This window comes from Podarcis filfolensis (genome assembly GCF_964270895.1).
Source record: "Podarcis filfolensis genome assembly, chromosome: Z".
Lineage (NCBI taxonomy): Eukaryota > Metazoa > Chordata > Lepidosauria > Squamata > Lacertidae > Podarcis > Podarcis filfolensis.
This window is the reverse complement of record NC_139617.1, coordinates 951,231-969,367: the sequence shown is the minus strand read 5'-3', so window position 1 is coordinate 969,367 and position 18,137 is coordinate 951,231. Positions and strand designations below refer to the sequence as shown.

General features: G+C 45.1%; 1 protein-coding gene and 1 long non-coding RNA gene across 3 annotated transcripts in view; one reads left to right on the top strand and one right to left on the bottom strand.

Moving 5' to 3' along the window:
* Positions 1-376: 376 nt before the first annotated feature.
* The window catches only part of LOC310754063, a 39,916-nt gene continuing 22,155 nt past the window's right edge, over positions 377-18,137 (bottom strand). The window contains exons 4-5 of one of the 2 annotated variants that reach the window (XR_014543581.1): positions 1,356-1,567; positions 377-511 (exon numbers count right to left, since the gene is read on the bottom strand). This is a non-coding gene — a long non-coding RNA (uncharacterized lncRNA). Of the gene's footprint in view, positions 512-1,075; positions 1,568-18,137 lie in introns of those variants that run through there. The other variant, XR_014543582.1, reaches the window with a different exon arrangement.
* LOC310754647 (uncharacterized protein) lies at positions 3,745-5,929 on the top strand. The gene is made up of 3 exons (XM_083596717.1): positions 3,745-4,394; positions 4,738-4,846; positions 5,194-5,929. Exons 1-3 carry the CDS (start codon positions 3,927-3,929, stop codon positions 5,295-5,297), a joined length of 681 nt encoding a protein of 226 aa, XP_083452843.1. The 5' UTR covers positions 3,745-3,926; the 3' UTR covers positions 5,298-5,929.

The following is an 18,137-nucleotide window of genomic DNA, read 5'->3' as shown; positions in this document are numbered from 1 at the left end:
TCTCTCTTAGTCTTCACTGAGACATTTGCAATCTAAAATGTAAGAGCTAAAAGCATTCCTGGAAGGGGGGACTGGGGAACCTGTGGCCTGCAAGGGGGTGCGGAAGAGAGGGGTATCAACCCAAGTAATAAAGTGACTGTAATCACAAAATTCTACAGTTTGCACTATTTGGGGTGAGCAGTACAAGTGTGTCTTGGAAGAGAGAAAGAACTGGTACATAAAATTCTGCATGTTTCAGGCAAGAGGTTATGGATGTACACAATCCATCCATGGGGTAACTGGATGCCTCCCTTGTTCTCTTATCATGGCAGTGGTGCTTACCTGAGATGTGCTGGAACTGAGTTCTGGTGAGTTCCAGCTGGGGGGGCAACCATTTCATCCTCGCAACAACCCTGTGAGGTAGGTTAGGCTAAGAGATGACGACAGGAGCTCCATGGCTGAGTGGGGATTCAAGCCCTGCTCTCCCAGGTCCTAGTCAGACACTCTAACCATTGTGCCCCCACCTTGATATCTGCAGCAAACAAACACAGCTGAGGAAACTGTTGCACATTTTTACACATTGCAATGTTTTCTCATCAATGATACATACAGTACATATTTCAAAAGAAACATTACTATCTTCTGTTATTTAATAGAGAAGAATACATCTTAACCTACATCTTAACATTTTTCATCTTTTTCTGCTGTCTTCATTGGGTGCAGAGGTGCCAACTTGAAAAAAAATTAGGGGGGGCAGGTAAGCCCCATCCTGCATAATTGATCACAAGACATGCACATGAACACCATCTGAATGGCAATGCCCATTAAATCAGGGAGGAGCAGCCCCCTCAAATATGGGGGGGCAAAGGGACCTTAACCCCCAAGAGTTGATTCCTAACGTTGGGTGACTCTGCACACCTATTTTCAGGTTTGCTGCTTTTAAAAAAGAGTATCTTCCTTTCCCCACATCTTCCACATGGTAACATCCCTTTACTATGTAAAACTGAATAGGTCCCATTTTAGTTTCCTGTTACTTTACATAAAATTACAGTCTGAACTGTAATGGGCTAGCTGCATCCAGGATCTTTTATAAATAAATAAATAAATAAATTTGAGAAGCTGAAGGAACATGGGCATAGCCAGGATTTGGGGGGGCAGGTCTTTTGCTAGGGGGGGTGAACCTCAGTTTGCTGTGCATTTTTATTGATTTTTAATTGATTATGGGGCGCAGCTGCCCCTCCCTGCCCCCCTTGCTATGCCCGTGTAAAGGGACAAAATAACGTTGCTGAGAATGTGTTGAAGTGCAGAGTGTTTGAGGACCGGGACATTTGCAGGGAAACCAAAATGCTTGTTTACAAAGCTACTGTACTACCAACCTTACTGTCTGCTTGTGAAACATGGACAACTTATAAACACCATCTCCAACTCCTCGAAAGATTCCATCAACAGTGTCTCCGAAAAATTTTACACATCACTTGGGAAGACAGGCGAACTAATGCCAGTGTATTGCAAGAAGCAAAGATCACCCGTATTGAAGCAATGATTCTTCAACATAATCTTTGTTGGACTGGTCATGTTGTGGGGATTCCTCATGATCGTCTTCCAAAGCAACTACCGTATTTTTCCCTCTATAACACGCAGATTTTTTCTCCTAAAAAGGAAGGGGAAATGTCTGTGCGTGTTATTGAGCGAATGTGTGGTCCCTGGAGCCAAATGGCAAAAAAAATCAGGCAAAAATCAAATCGCGCGTCTCGGAGAAGGGAAACCTGAAAAGAGGAAGTGGCTGCTTTCCTGCATTCTGCCTCAGGGTCTTACTGCCCACCCGCCTCTGTTTCCTTGCTGTGTTTGCTCAAACGGAACAAAGAGCAGGGAAAGCCCCTCCCCTCCAGGCAAGCAGAGTGTCGTCTCTGTGCTCCGGTGCTGCTGAAAACATGCAGGAGGGAGAGAGAGAGAGAGAGAGAGAGAGAGAGAGAGAGAGAGAGAGCTGGCTGGCTTGGGTGGGTAGGTGAGGGAAAACTTTTGCCTTCCTTTCCTCCCTCCCGTTATACCCCTCTCCTGCATTCTTAGCCAGCTGCTTCTCTGCACACCCCTCTCGTGCTCCTTGTCCATTCTGTATTTTTCCTTCCTTCCCCACTTAAAATGTGGTTAAAAAGCATGGATCCACATGGATCCTCAGGATCTTTGCATTGGGTCACCCCAAATTCACCATCAGATCACATAGCATGTCCATGGCTACAGCCTGCCCCCCCAAAATCACACACGCACTGTTGCCTGGGGCTGCAATGGTGCAAAAATGTGGTTAAAAAGCATGGATCCACATGGATCCTCAGGATCTTTGCATTGGGTCACCCCAAATTCACCATCAGATCACATAGCATGTCCATGGCTACAGCCTGCCCCCCCCCAAATCACGCACCCACTGTTGCCTGGGGCTGCAATGGTGCAAAAACGTGGTTACAAAACATGGATCCTCAGGATCTTTGCATTGGGTCACCCCAAATTCACCATCAGAGCACATAGCATGTCCATGGCTACAGCCTGCCCCCCCCCCAAAATCACACACCCACTGTTGCCTGGGGCTGCAATGGTGCAAAAACGTGGTTACAAAGCATGGATCCACAGGGATTCTCAGGATTTTTGCATTGGGTCACCCCAAATTCACCATCAGATCACATGTCTGTGGCCACAGCATGAAGCACAAAAATGATACATCCACTGTTTCATTCAGAATGTTTTTTCCCTTGTTTTCCTCCTCTAAAAACGATGTGCGTGTTATGGTCAGGTGCGTGTTATCGAGCGAAAAATACGGTACTCTATTCCGAACTTACAAAGGGAAAGCATAATGCTGGTGGTCAACAAAAGACTCTCTCAAGGCAAATCTAAAAAAAAGTAGTATAAACACCATCAACGGAGAAACACAGGCCTGCGAGAGCTCCAGTTGGAGAACAGCCTTTACCAAAGGCGTCCTGGACTTTGAAGACACTCAAACTCAGAACACAAGTGAGAAACGGGCGAAGAGGAAGGCACGCTTGGCAAACCCTCACCGTGGTCAACTCCCGCCCGGAAACCTATGTCCCCACTGTGAAAGGACGTGTGGATCCAGAATTGGCCTCCACAGTCACATATGAACTCACTGTTAAAATCCGTGTTTATGGAAGACAATCTTACTCGGCTACGTGGGTCGCCAAAGAAGAAGTCTTCAACTAGCTTTTTCTCAGAGTAGACCCATTAAAATTAATGGACCCATTAGAGAAGGTTGGAAAACGTTTATTGAATATATGAGAAATAACTGAGTACAGCTGAAAATGCTGGCAGCATTAAGAGAAATTTAATAGTGTAGATAAGTTTTGATGCATGTACAGTAATAATGGAATACTGAATGGTATAGTTTTCGTAAAACATGCAGGGATTTATGATATGTAAAATGAACCATTGAAAGAGAAGGGGAGTCATTGATATTGTAAGGATGTAAAAATGATTACTTTAAATTGTAAAACAGAAAATTTAATTATATATATATATATATATGTATATGTATGTATGTATGTATATGTTAATGGCGCTTTATCCACTGCGCCTTTGTAACCAGCAGGGAAACAAAGCAAAGCTGCAGGACGCACGCCGCCCCTTTCCAGGCCTGTACTGGAAAAGTAATCATATCCATTTTCTGCCTTTTAGTAACAATAGTTTTCTTGCAATCCAGATGCGCCGAGAAGGGACGGTGGGAGGGAGGGAGAACCGCCCACTTTCTCCTCCCATTGGCGGCCGCTGCACCGCGAGCTCCACCTTTCCCCGACGGCTCCGCTGACAAAAAGAGCGGTGGGAATCTCTGCTCGCGGCAATTGTGCGCGGACCTCAGAGCGATCCAGGAGAGCGCTTGGCTCCTAAACAGAGGCAGGTACATCAGAGAGAGGACTTGCCGCCGTGACAGCTGCCGCGCCTGCAGGATGCAACGGAGCACTTCGCCCGAGAACCCCGGCTCCGAGTCGGACGTGCCTGATTCTTCTCTGCCCGCTTGGACACCCTCGAGCCTTTCGCCCTCCGCGCCCCCATTACCCGCTCCCACTCCTGCCGTGGAAGGCGCTGCTGCCGCTGGGCCGGAAGAGTCGGGGTCCCGGGAGAAGTTTCGCGGAGGCGCGAAGCTGCCACGCTTCTCCGTCTGCCCTCAGCGTACTGCAGGGTCCGGGCTGGAGACGGTTTTTGTCGCCGCGGCTGCGGCTCTGAAGATGGCTCTGCCCTCGGAGGAGAAAACATCTCCGGGCGGAGCAGCTTCGGCTCTGAAGATGGCTCTGCCCTCGGAGGAGAAAACATCTCCGGGCGGAGCAGCTTCGGCTCTGAAGATGGCTCTGCCCTCGGAGGAGAAAACATCTCCGAAAGGAGCTGCTTGGGCTACTGGTGGCCAGTTTCCAACCAGTGTAAGTGCAGAGGGAGAGGCAGGAAAGGGGTGTTAGGCTGTAATGCCCAGCTTGAGTCTCTCCAGCTCAAGGTGGGCATTATACCTGGACGGCACCGGGCTGGGGAAGGATGTTGTAAGGTGAAAGGCAAGAAGGCGAACTGATTTAAATAACTGAACTTTGCAGAACTTTCTGAGTGAAAACCATAGCTCTCTGTTGCTTTAGGCAACAGCTCTAAGAGTGCAAAACTGAGTCCAGCCTGTGGCTTGTGCAGACAGGTGCAATCCACTCTTTCCAAGAGGCTGCCAGTCAATTTAATGTCTACTTCTGGTGTAAATGTTTCCCAATCCCCTGTCCTCTCCAGGAATATGAGGCACTGAAGAGGGCAATCAAACGACTTGAGAGGGTGCTGGACAGACTGTATAAGAAGAATGAAATACTTCTCAGAAGGAAACAGCTGATGGAGCTAAAAGGTAATTTTGAGAATCCTGTATTTGCAAATCCAGGGGATGTGGCCCTCCAAATTTTGTTGGGCTACAAGTCAGACGCCTTTGTGGGGAGGAGGCTGACCTTGCCAGGGTTGCCTTTGCTGGGCGGTCGTCTTGGCAGGGGTGTTGTTCCTCCACGCAGGAGGCCAGTAGCAGACTGCGCATGTGCCTCTGAAGGGCACAAAGGTTTGCTGCCTCCTTGTGGCCCAGATTTCCTGTCTTCCTTGTGTGCCCATTTTTTTGCCAAAAAGAATGAACATACGGCATAATGAAAATGCAGCACATGTATCACATACCAATTTTAACTGGTGGTTATTTGACTTTTCCCTCAGCTTTTGCTTCGGATGAAGAAGAGAAGGAAGAGAAGGAAGAGAAGGAAGAAAAGGAAGAAAAGGGAGAGATGGGAGAGAAGGAGCCCCCACAGAAGGAGAAATAAAGAAAACCGAAGATTGGGAGAATACTGCTATCTATGTATTTCTACATATTTCATTAGATCATTTAAAAAGATTAACAGCAATATATGTATTTGCTTTAAATAAAGTTTCTGAGAACATTCTGTGAATATGTCTTCTTAACAGTTTGAATGAGACATGATAGAACTAACATCAGCAGGAGTTGGCTTTAACTTCCTTCTAATAAACTACTGGTTTTATTATTATTATTATTATTATTATTATTATTATTATTATTATTATTCCTTCTAATAAACTACTGTTTCTTTTGCCCGTCCTACTTCACCTTTTTATTGTAATCCTTGGCATAGCTCTCCACAGCAGTTTTCTCACGATCGTGTTGAAGTTTCTTCCCCACCCCCCAAATTTAGACTCTTAGCTTCCCAAGTATTTAACTGAGTTGGAATTCTGTATGATTCCTCAAAATTGCCCATAACGCTTCCCCCTCCATCACAAAGAGGAAACATCAAATGTTCCCCTAGGCATGGAACTGTTTCTGTATGCGATGTCTCCTACCTGTGAGATCTCCATGGCTCCTAGTCACCTGGAATTTGTTGTGGCTCTCATATTGAAAAGATTTAGCTAAATTAAGGACAAAGCCCGGAATAGAGTTGTTATGGAATCTGGCACCACAGTCCTTATCTACCCCCTCCTACATGCATATGGGGGGGTGCGCGCGCGCAAAAGAAAAGTGTAATCATTGAGCTTTTGCTGAAATTCCAAGGATTTCGCAGTCCAAAGAGGAGTAACCTGCTTTGCACAAGAAAGTCTTCATATAATTCTGCAGAAAGGGGCATGACAAAATGTTAAAGCAATTTTTTGCAGTATGGTGTAGATCAGGCATGTCCAAAGTCTGTTTTGGGGGCCTAATCCAGCCTGCTGGTCGGTTAAATCCAGTCCTTGTGGCAGTTTATTTCCTGGGGTACAATCCTAAAAAAAACTTCAACACCTCCAACCCTAAAAAAAGCTCAGTCCTAAATTTACCTAAGTTCTTAAAAAAGGTCAACAACTTTGGTTGGTGCTTTGGTCAACCCCCACAGCCCTTCACTTCATCAAATCTGGCCCTCTTTGAAAAAAGTTTGGGCACCACTGGTGTAGATAAACAGGTGCTACTCATTAGGTAAAAGGTAAAGGTAAAGCAACCCTGGATGGTTAAGTCCACTCTGGCGTCACTCATCTCGCTTTCAGGCTGAGGGAGCTGGTGTTTGTCCACAGACAGCTTTCCAGGTCATGTGGCCAGCAGGACTAAACCGCTTCTGGAACAACCAAACACTGTGACGGAAACCAGAGCGCATGGAAACGCCATTTACCTTTCTGCTCCAGCGGGACCTATTTATCTACTTGCACTTTGACGTGCTTTCGAACTGCTAGGTTGGCAGGAGCAGGGACAGAGCAACGGGAGCTCACTCCGTCGTGGGGATTCGAACCGCCGAGCCGACCTTCCAAATGGCAAGCCCAAGAGGCTCAGTGGCTGAGACCACAGCGCCACCTGCTCCTAGCGCTACTCATTAGCTCACTGCTATTACTCTGTTTGCCAAGTTGATTTTCTTTTTCTGTTTTAGTTTTTACTTAGATCAGTTTCTTTTAATGTATTATGAAAAGGTTTTAATAACATCTTATGGGGGGAGGAGAAATATGTTCCTGATTTTTTTATTTGGGAGAGTTAAAAGAGTCAAGGGAAGAAGAATGGGGCACAAGAAGGAGAGCACTGCCAACAAAACTAAAATAAAGCCTGAGTTTATTGCACCTTTTTAATAACCTGGGGCTGGGGGAGGAGGGGGAGCATGTTCAGTGCCAGATTTAGGGTGGTGTGGGGAGTTCCACTGCACAGGGTACCAAGCAGAGGTGGGGTATAATAATAGAAGAAGAAGAAGAGGAAGAATAGAAGTCTATATTTATATGGGTATCCACTGAGAAGATCCATTAAAATTAACTGCACCAAAAGAAATTATAGTGAAAATAAGGATGGGGAGGCAAATTTTCTCCTCGCTCTGAATGCCATATTACCAATGTCTGCCCCTGGCATGTGCTTTCCACAAAAAAATGCACCCCCAGCTTGGAGCCAGGGGCTCTTAATTAGCTTATTTTGCAGAGTGCTTTGACAGCAGATAAAGATCTGGCATCCGTCTCACCCACGCTCTGGCCTTGCCAGCTGCTGAGCCTGTTGTTCCCTCCTCTGGCTCCACAGGCAACCCCATCATATACGCTCAAGGACGCTCTGAGCTGGGAGCTCTCTCTAGAGTTAGCCTCTTGCTGTCTTCCCAGCAGAATAAGGCTCCCTACTCTGGAAAGCAATACAGCAAAAGCAGAAGTTCACCAGGCGTCCTGAGTAGGGACCCCCTGTTGACAAGCGTCAGTTTCACAGAACACAGCTTTTAATTATTATTATTATTATTATTATTATTATTATTATTATTATTATTTATACCCCGCCCTCCCCAGCCAAGGCCAGGCTCAGAGCAGCTTACAAGCAATAATAAAAACAAGTTAAATGATTACAATTTAAAAACAAAATTAAAAATACAACATTAAAATATTGAAACATTAAAATATTAAAATGTAGCCTCATCGCAGGAGGGGAAGTAAAAGAAAAAAAGAGAAGTGGGTTCTGCTTCTTGTCATCATCTGCCTGAGACTTCCCTCTCCATCCTAACATTGGTCAAGAACAGGGTTGTGAGCTCCCAATTTCTTTCTGGGGCAGTTCACCAGCCAAACCCAGGCCCCGTCTTAATTTCTGTTGCACTGATCTGTCTTTGCTGCACTGGGTGATATGTGACTGGGAGGAGCAGCAGCAGCAGCAGGTGATTCCATTCACTCTCACAGGTTGTTAGGTTTTCAGTAGGGAACGGGATGCCTATTTGAATGCAAGAGGTGAAAAAAGCAGCAGCCTGTTTGGCTTTTTCACCTCCTAAGACCTAAAGGGATCAACAAATAAGCCATGGCAGGGAAACTGCATCATTTTGCAAGTCAGTGTTGCATTTTGCTACTTTTCCCTGTCAAGGATGGGTTTGTTCAGGGGAAGTTTTTAATGTGTGATGTCATATTGTGCTTTTATTATTTTTTGTTGGGAGCTGCCGAGAGTGGCTGGGGGCAACCTCGTCAGATGGGTGGCATATTATTATTATTATTATTATTATTATTATTATTATTATTATTATTATTATTATTATTAGCATCATCATCAGGCTGCATAGGGTAGACTTGAAATATTTCCCATCATAAGGAGAATTATTTTCCCCTAACCATTAAACAGTAAATTTATACAGCTTGCAAAAAATGTGAAAGTGTTAAGTAGAGTGAAGAGCAGCAGGGCCATTGTAGTAAAGATTTCAAGTATGCCTTGTTATTTGTAATGCTGTGCAATGCACCATCATTTAAAAGTGCTATAGTAGCAAGAAACTGGCCCTTGCCTCAAGCTGTAGAATGGTTGGCTTGTCCTGGGGCAAGGGAGGGTGGTTTATTCTGTCGTTAAAGCACCACCAAGTTTGCTTTACCAGTGTGGCCTCTGGCTAAGAAGCGAGCCTGGGTAAAGCAATTGAAATTTGTGAGACCCTGGGATAGGTCTCAAACAGCCCCGAACCAAACCTCTGGCAAGAGGAAAGATGTTCCTTTGCAATGGAACAACATCCATTCAAGTGCTTCTGCCCCAGCACTGCCAAAGACAAGATTGCCAGAAGCCCCGGAATAATTGTGTGTTTTATGGAGGCATGTATTTTAGCTCTTCTTGAAAAGAATCACCTAAAATTGCATATAGGGGAAGCTATTCTCCTAATGAGTCTGACTAAACTGCGGGAGGCAGTGGAAGACAGAAGTGCCTGGCGTGCTCTGGTCCATGGGGTCACGAAGAGTCGGACACGACTAACGACTAAACAACAACAAAATTCTCCTAATAGGGACGCGGGTGGCGCTGTGGGTAAAACCTCAGTGCCTAGGGCTTGCCAATCGCATGGTCAGCGGTTCGAATCCCCGCAGCGGGGTGAGCTCCCATCTTTCGGTCCCAGCTCCTGCCCACCTAGCAGTTCGAAAGCACCCCTAAGTGCAAGTAGATAAATAGGTACCGCTTTCTAGCGGGAAGGTAAACGGCGTTTCCGTGTGCTGCGCTGGTGCCGGCTCGCCAGAGCAGCTTCGTCACGCTGGCCACGTGACCCGGAAGTGTCTCCGGACAGTGCTGGCCCCCGGCCTCTTACGTGAGATGGGCGCACAACCCTAGAGTCGGACACGACTGGCCCGTACGGGCAGGGGTACCTTTACCTTTATTCTCCTAATGGTGCAGCATTAAAACTGCTAGCATGTTTGGCAAAGCTAAGCATGGGATGGCAGACTGTGTGTTGAGATTCCTGCATTACAGCAGGGTGTATTAGATGGGTCTTTCTCAACTCGATTAATAAGAAAGTCCATTTGGCATGAAGTACAGCCAATGTAACAAAAAAAACACCTTTGTTATTTTTAGGAAAAGTTTCTTTGGAGTTTTAATCATACAAACTCCAATATTTTAACAGCATTATACAAACAAAGGAAAATAAAGGTAAACATGCTCATAGATAGAGGGTACAGAGACCCATTCTTGGACCATAGACAACAAGACTCTGTGGACTATAGAGAAAGGCAACCTCCAGCTAATAAGGCCCAAACAGGATAAATATAGACATTCTAAAGCTAGACAGTACTGTCTTGGAATTCAAGTTGAAAGAGAAGAAGACAATTCATTTCTTCTTAGCCAAAAGCAAAAGATTTCTGAAATGATCTAAAGCATGCAGATGCAAGAAGCGTACCCAGTTGCCACACCCATGACTACTGACTTTTTAAAGAATCAAGATGATTCAAAGCCATTGCCAGAAAACAATGAGTGCAGGTCAGTGATTGGAAAGCTTTTGTGTCTTGTTACTACATGTAGACCTGACTTAGCCAGTGCCATGGGAATTCTAAGTAGAAAACTGGATGGTTCAGTGGTTTGGTACTTACGGGGTACAATAAACTGTAAATTAAGATTACCAGCTGTTAATAATCCTAAAATGATTGGTTTTACTGATGCCGATTGGGCTGGATGTAAAACTGATTATAAATCCACAGGTAGATATGTATTTATATTTGGAAATGGTCCCATTTCATGAGGCAGTTATAAACAGAATTGTATAGCCTTATCTTCCACAGAAACTGAATACATTGCAGCTACAGTAGTGTGCAGAGAGATGGCCTGGTCAACTTGGTCAACTAACCAAGGACTTTGGGTTGGTGAGAAAGGGGCCTGTTAGCCTAATGGAGGACAACCAGAGTTGCCTAAAGCCTTTTCCCCAAGAGCAGAGGAATTGGCACTCCCTTGAGTCTGCCCCACCTCTGCAGCCACTCAGTTAGAATCGTATCTCGGAAGATGAACACCTTGTGACTTGAACGTTTTGGCTCCCAAATGCCGCAAACCCAGAAGTGACTGTTCCGGTTTGTGAATGTTCTTTGGAACACGAATGTCTGATGCGGGTTCCGCGGGTTCCGATTGGCTGCAGAAAGTCATGCCTTGGTTTCCGAACATTTTGGAAGTCAAACAGACTTCTAGAATGGATTCTGTTTGACTTCCAAGTTATGACTGTACTTCTTGATTGTACCTCTTCCTGGCCTTCTCTCTCTCTCCTCTGACCTCTCCAAACATATCATCACTCTGTCTGTTTTTCTGGCCTCAGCAATATACAAAAGTCAAGGGGGGAAAGCAGCATGCATGGCACTGGGATGTCAGAGCTGGCCCACAGATGAGGTGGGGTGAAGCAGCCACCTCAGGTGGAAAGAAGGAGACCCCCACCTGCCCTGCCACAGGCAGAACCCACCACCCGTCCCCACTGGACAAGATGAGTGGGAGCACTTTACAGAATGCCCCTCCTCTTGCTGATTTTGGTGACAGGATGTCAAGGAGCCCTGACACAGGAGGACACTCCGACACATTGCATTGCTCCTTGTCTTCCTGCCCTTGAGGTGGCGAAGGCATTTGGGAATGCTTTGCTGAATGCCTTGCTGAGTTTAGCGGAAAGGGGGACATGTGCCAGTGAAAGTGGGGGGGCCACGTCACAGCAGAAAGGCCAGAGGAGCCACATCCCTGTTTCCCCTCAGATGGTGAAAGATGCTGAAAGAAGAAGCAGAGGAGCAGACTCCAAATCGCAGCACCAGCAGAGGGAAGGAGACTGATTCAGAGGTGCCTGCACTGGAGGGTGATGAGGGAACTAAGAACCGGTGGCTCCAGAACCCCTTATAGTCCCATGCATAAGGAGGGACAGAAATAAGGAGAGGGGTTGCAGGAGACCACCTGGCAGCTGGGTGGGATGTCACAGGTAAAGGTGCATTTGGAAATAAGAGCAGAAGCGAGAGGCAGCTCTTCAAAGCACCAGATGCAGTCTATGCCAGATGCAGAAGGCACCTGAGAGCCAGTACAGTGGTACCTCGGGTTACAAACACTTTGGGTACAGACTCCACTAACCCGGAAGTAGTACCTTGGGTTAAGTCAGAACCTTGCCTCAGGACGGGAACAGAAATCATGCTTTGGCAGCAGCGGGAGGCCCCATTAGCTAAAGTGGTGCCGCAGGTTAAGATCGGTTTCAGGTTAAGAACGGACCTCTGGAATGAATTAAGTACTTAACCCGAGCCACCACTGTATAGTCATTTGGTGGGAGGAATAAGAAGCTTCGGCTTTGGAAGACCGTGGCATGATCATAGCTCATTGGTAGGGAGCGTACATGTCTTACAGGCAGAAGACTTACCTCTGGGCATCTTCAGTGAAAAGGGTCTTGAGTAGCAAAGTGTCTGCTCTGTGACTTGCTGCTATTCTTATTTATTATAGTTTAGAAATTATTTGTTGTAATTGTTAGTGGTGAATTTCTGTTTAATTGTTATTTGCTGATATTTAATTTTATTGTGTACTATTATATACTAATGGATTGTTGAATATCACTTTGATGTAAGTTGTTTATTTTAAAGTTATGTTTTTATTATGACATTTTTGTTTTGGATCAGATTGTTATAAGGTCTTTGTTGTTATAAGGTCTTTACTGTTACTGTCAACTATAGTATAGTATAGTATAGTATAGTATAGTATAGTATAGTATAGTATAGTATAGTACAGTGTATAGTAATATAGAAAGGTGGTATACAAATTAAAAGTGAAATGAAATACATACATTCTTTCTGTTTTCTATGAAGTTTCCTTGCCATCATGGTTGTACTTTATTTGTCCATTAATCTCACTCACCTCTGTTTACCTGAAAGAGCATCTCCACCCCCATCATTCAGCTCAGACACTGAGGTCCAGCTCTGAGGGCCTTCTGGCGGTTCCCTCCCTGCGAGAAGTGAGCTTGCAGGGAACCAGGCAGAGGGCCTTCTCGGTGGTAGCTCCCTCCCTGTGGAACCCCCTCCCGCCAGATGTCAAGGAGAGGAGTAACTACAGTATGTAACAACTATCTGACTTTTAGAAGACATCTGAAGGCAGCCTGTTCAGGGAAGTTTTTAATGGTTGATGTTTTATTAAGTTTTATTATGTTATTTTATATGTTGGAAGCTGCCCATAGTGGCTGAGGCAGCCCAGTCAGATGGGTGGGGTACAAATAATAAAAGTATGATGGTGATGGTGATGGTGATGATGATGATGATGATGACTAACTTTTAAGATACCTTTACCTTCTAAGCCAATGTGGTGTAGTGGTTAGAGTACAGTGGATGTTCGGGTTGTGAACGTATCTGTGTGGGATGCACGTCTGCAACCTGCAGTGTTCGCAACCCGCAGCAGCACGTCTGCGCACATGCGGGTTGCGATTCAGCGCTTCTGCACATGCGCAAAGCATGATTTAGTGCTTCTGCGCATGCACGACGACCGAAACCTGGAAGTAACCCGTACTTCTGGGTTTTGGCGGTCCATAACCCAAAAAAAGGCAACCTGAACCGTCTGTAACCCGAGGTATGACTGTACTGATAAATGAGAAGGAAACACTTGGGACCCAAAGATTATGTTGGTTTGGAGGACATAGGGGAAATTTGATTTTATTTCAGTTAGTTACCTAATTTATTTGTTATATTGGTTCTGTGAGTGCTTGCGGAGTTTGCCAAAGTATCACAGTGTAATGCAATTGCAACAGACTATTTCATTCCACTGAAGTCAAATGGGCCTTAGAAAGCACTGCTAATAACAAGGCCAGTGGAAGTGATGATATTCCAGCTGAACTATTTAAAATTTTAAACGACGATGCTGTTAAGGTGCTACACTCAATATGCCAGCAAATTTGGAAAACTCAGCAGTGGCCAGAGGATTGGAGAAGATCAGTCTACATCCCAATCCCAAAGAAGGGCAGTGCCAAAGAATGCTCCAACTACCGCACAATTGCACTCATTTCACACGCTAGCAAGGTTATGCTTAAAATTCTACAAGGCAGGCTTAAGCAGTATGTGGACCGAGAACTCCCAGAAGTGCAAGCTGGTTTTCGAAGGGGCAGAGGAACCAGAGACCAAATTGCAAACATGCGCTGGATTATGGAGAAAGCCAGAGAGTTCCAGAAAGACATCTACTTCTGCTTCATTGACTATGCAAAAGCCTTTGACTGTGTCGACCACAGCAAACTATGGCAAGTTCTTAAAGAAATGGGAGTGCCTGATCACCTCATCTGTCTCCTGAGAAATCTCTATGTGGGACAAGAAGCTACAGTTAGAACTGGATCTGGAACAACTGACTGGTTCAAAATTGGGAAAGGAGTACGCAGTGGCGTAGCGTGGGGGGTGCAAGGGGGGCCGGCCGCACCGGGCGCAACATCTGGGGTTAGGGCAAATCCATGGGTTAGGGGGCGCAAATCCACGGGTTAGGGGGCGCAAATTACTTGCCTTGCCCCGGGTGCTGACAACCCACGCTACGCCACTGGGAGTACGACAAGGCTGTATATTGTCTCCCTGCTTATTTAACTTATATGCAGAATTCATCATGCAAAAGGCTGGGCTGGATGAATCCCTAGCCAGAATTAAGACCGCCAGAAGAAATATCAACAACCTCAGATATGCAGATGACACAACCCTGATGGCAGAAAGTGAGGAGGAATTAAAGAACCTTTTAATGAGGGTGAAAGAGGAGAGCGCAAAATATGGTCTGAAGCTCAAGATCAAAAAAACGAAGATCATGGCCACTGGTCCCATCACCTCCTGGCAAATAGAAGGGGAAGAAATGGAGGCAGTGAGAGATTTTACTTTCTTGGGCTCCATATTCACTGCAGATGGTGACAGCAGTCACGATCCTTGGGAGAAAGGCGATGGCGAACCTAGACAGCATCTTAAAAAGTAGAGACATCACCTTGCCAACAAAGGTCCGTATAGTTAAAGCCATGGTTTTCCCAGTAGTGATGTATGGAAGTGAGAGCTGGACCATAAAGAAGGCTGATTGTGGAAGAATGGATGCTTTTGAATTCTGGTGCTGGAGGAGACTCTTGAGAGTCCCATGGACTGCAAGAAGATCAAACGTATCCATTCTTAAGGAAATCAGCCTTGAGTGCTCACTGGAAGGACAGATCCTGAAGCTGAGGCTCCAATACTTTGGCCCCCTCATGAGAAGAGAAGACTCCCTGGAAAAGACACTGATGTTGGGAAAGATGGTGGGCACAAGGAGAAGGGGACGACAAAGGATGAGATGGTTGGACAGTGTTCTTGAAGCTACAAACATGAGTCTGACCAAACTGCGGGAGGCAGTGGAAGACAGGAGTGCCTGGCGTGCTCTGGTCCAGGGGGTCACGAGGAGTCGGACACGACTAAACGACTCAACAACAACAACATTTCATTCCACAGGCAGGCATCTGCTTCTTATGCACCTTCTTGTTCTTGAAAGCCTAATAAAAGTTATCCCCCCAAATAATGAATAAGAAGCATCTTATTATGATCCACAATGGGGAAGGAGGTTTATATATTTATGTTTTTATTTCACTTGTCTGTGTAAAATGGAAAATGGAAAAATAATTTATATATATATATATATATATATATATAAAAGAAGCATCTTCACTTCAAAGAGAAGCCTTGAGCAGTTGCTTGTTTTGTCTGCATATAACCTTGAGCTTCTCAGAGAAATGTGGAGCAGGCAGCTGATAAACTGTGGGTTTCTTCCCCCAAGTGCAACATTGACCTACAGTATTTTTCATCTGGTAGAGGAATACTTGCAAATATTGCACAGCTTTGTGATCAAAACTACGCAATCGGCATTTAACAAACAGTGTCATAATAAAAATGTGTGCATGGGCACAGCAAAGAAGCATGACGAGGGGAACTGGTGTTGTCCCACACACTTAAAGAAAAGATTCCTTGTTGCTGGTGGTTTTGTGTGCTGTTCAAGAACTGCAACAGAGAAGATCAAAGTCTCAGAGAAGAGTGACCAAGATCATGAAGTGCCTTAGGATGAATGGTTGAGGGAAGTGGGTACATTTGTTTAGCCTTGGAAAGAGAAGACAAAGAGGTGATAGGAGAGCCATCTTCAAAGATCTGAAGGGCCAGCATGGGGAAGAGGAAGCAAGCTTGTTTTCTCCTGCTCCAGAGGGGAGCACCCAAATAACAAGGAGATTCCAACTAAACATTGGGAAGAACATTCTGATGGCAAGATCTGTTTGACAGTGGGGTGGACTACCTTGGAAGGTGGTGGACTCTCCTTCAGTAGGGGTTTCTAAGCCGTGGTCATCTGTCAGGGATGAGATTGAGACTGAGATTCCTGCATTGCGGGGGCTGGAATAGATGACCCTTGGTGTCCCAGCTGCAATACTATAATTCTATGACCAGCGAATTCAGTCTTTTGTGTTGCTTACAATGGCTTCTGTTCTGAATGGACCTGACTGCACCAGTGTACGGAACATTTTGAGATTCAAAGGTTTTTAAAGAAAGTTAAGGAATGGTTTTCAGACCTGGGTGTGGGTGTGCAAAGGAAATAACAAATAGTGGTTTCTTGGTCCCCCCCCCCTTTACTCCGTGTGAGCTTAGAGACATACCTCAAAAGCCAATGTTTATTAAAGTTCTCTTAATCGCGACTTGGTTTGTGTCTTCTGAGTTGCCCTTCAATGCCACCTCTGCAGGTACTTTAACGTCTTTCTTCCTCTATCCCCCTCCCCTCCCAAATCAACTCTGAACACCTCCTGCCCTTGGAAGCCTAATAAGAAGCTGTTGCAGGAGAGGGACTGTGAGGAACATGAGGAAGAGAGTACAAGGGATCTTTTCACAGGTTTTGTTCTTTTTTTCATTATGAATACAACCTGGTACTCCCAGATTTCTAGTCTCCCAGCAACCAATGACGATGAAGGCAGCAGTCATCTCCCCAAGGTTTCCTGCTGATTTCCAGATTATATCGGAGCTTTCGCAGGACATAAAAGCCACTTCCACTAATGGAAATCTGATGCCCACTTCCATGATGTTTTATTCTGGGGGGAAATCTGTTAACAGTTTCCCCCTCCCAAAAAAATCTGGAAAATCACAGGAGTAAAGTGAGGATAGTGAGGGCAGTAGATGAGCAGACAGTTCTTTCCTGCCCTTTCCTGGGGGGGAGAGGGTAATGGTGAGGGGGAGACAGAATCCCACATGTGTGGAAAGGGTAGGGGTCCAATGGGGCTCATGGCTGCCTCACACCATAGCCACTGGTTGAATGAGAGCGCCACATGCTGCTCTCTCAGCCAGAAAAGCCACAATTCCATAAAGCAAGAGTTGCTGTAGTGCGAAAGAAGCATCAGAAAAGTGCAAGCGTTATACTCAGGAAAACTAATGAAAACTTGAATGCCACTCATTAACTGAATTTTGTTTACTGCTGGAGATGTGTAGCAGCTCCTCGCATTATCCTCAATGAATGGGTTGCCTTACTCCTCATCAGTACAGAGGGGGGAAATAAACATAAAAATAATAGATCCATATTTCATTTTCTCTCTGTGGCTTTTTCATTGCAAAGTCTGTGTGCAGTCTGCCAGAATCTGATTATAGGGGGGGGGGGACCTGGGTGGCTTATTTAAAGAGGGGGAAACAAATTGAGAGAGAGAGAGATGAGAACTCCCACTGGTAGCATTGCAAAGGTTTGTGTTTGTTTAGGCTGCCCCCAGCTGGGTGCTTCACAGCTTACAACTAATCTGCCTAAGAGTTTCCTTCAGCCTGAAGGGTATATACTGCCTCAAGCTGTCTCTTTAAACAAATAGCTGAAAATACCAGGAATCAAGCAGCAGCCATAGTTTATGCATGTCACCAGAAAGTCCATGAGTGAAGAGAGTCCTCCTCCTTTTCTTTTGCTTTTGGGAACTCTACAAAGCAAGTAATTGTGGCAGGTGCATTTTTAAAACTCTACAATGGGTGAAGCTGCACTGTGTGGAAATTCCCTCCTCCCCTGCCCCATCCATCTTCATCATTGCTAGAGAGACAGATTCTCCACCTCCCTCATGTTTTGCTTTTGATTTTTTATTGGGTTTTATAAACAAGAATAATGTTATACAAATAAGTATACCAAGATTTATCATGTCATTTGTATATCACAAAAATAGCATAATATCAGCACTTTGCAAAATTCAGAGCATGGGAAGTCACCCAAAGATATAAAATTCGGCATTTATATTTGGATTTTTTTTATTGTATTGTAATTTGGAATATTCTGATGTGGTTTTTATTGGATTATTAAATTGGAAAACTTAAAAAAAAATAGCACCATAAATGTGGAAAAATATCTACAACATATATTTCATTATTAGTGGTCAATGTATAAGTTCTTGGTTCATGAATTCATAGAATCATAGAATCATAGAGTTGGAAGAGACCACAAGGGCCATCAAGTCCAACCCCCTGCCAAGCAGGAAACACCATCAGAGCACTCC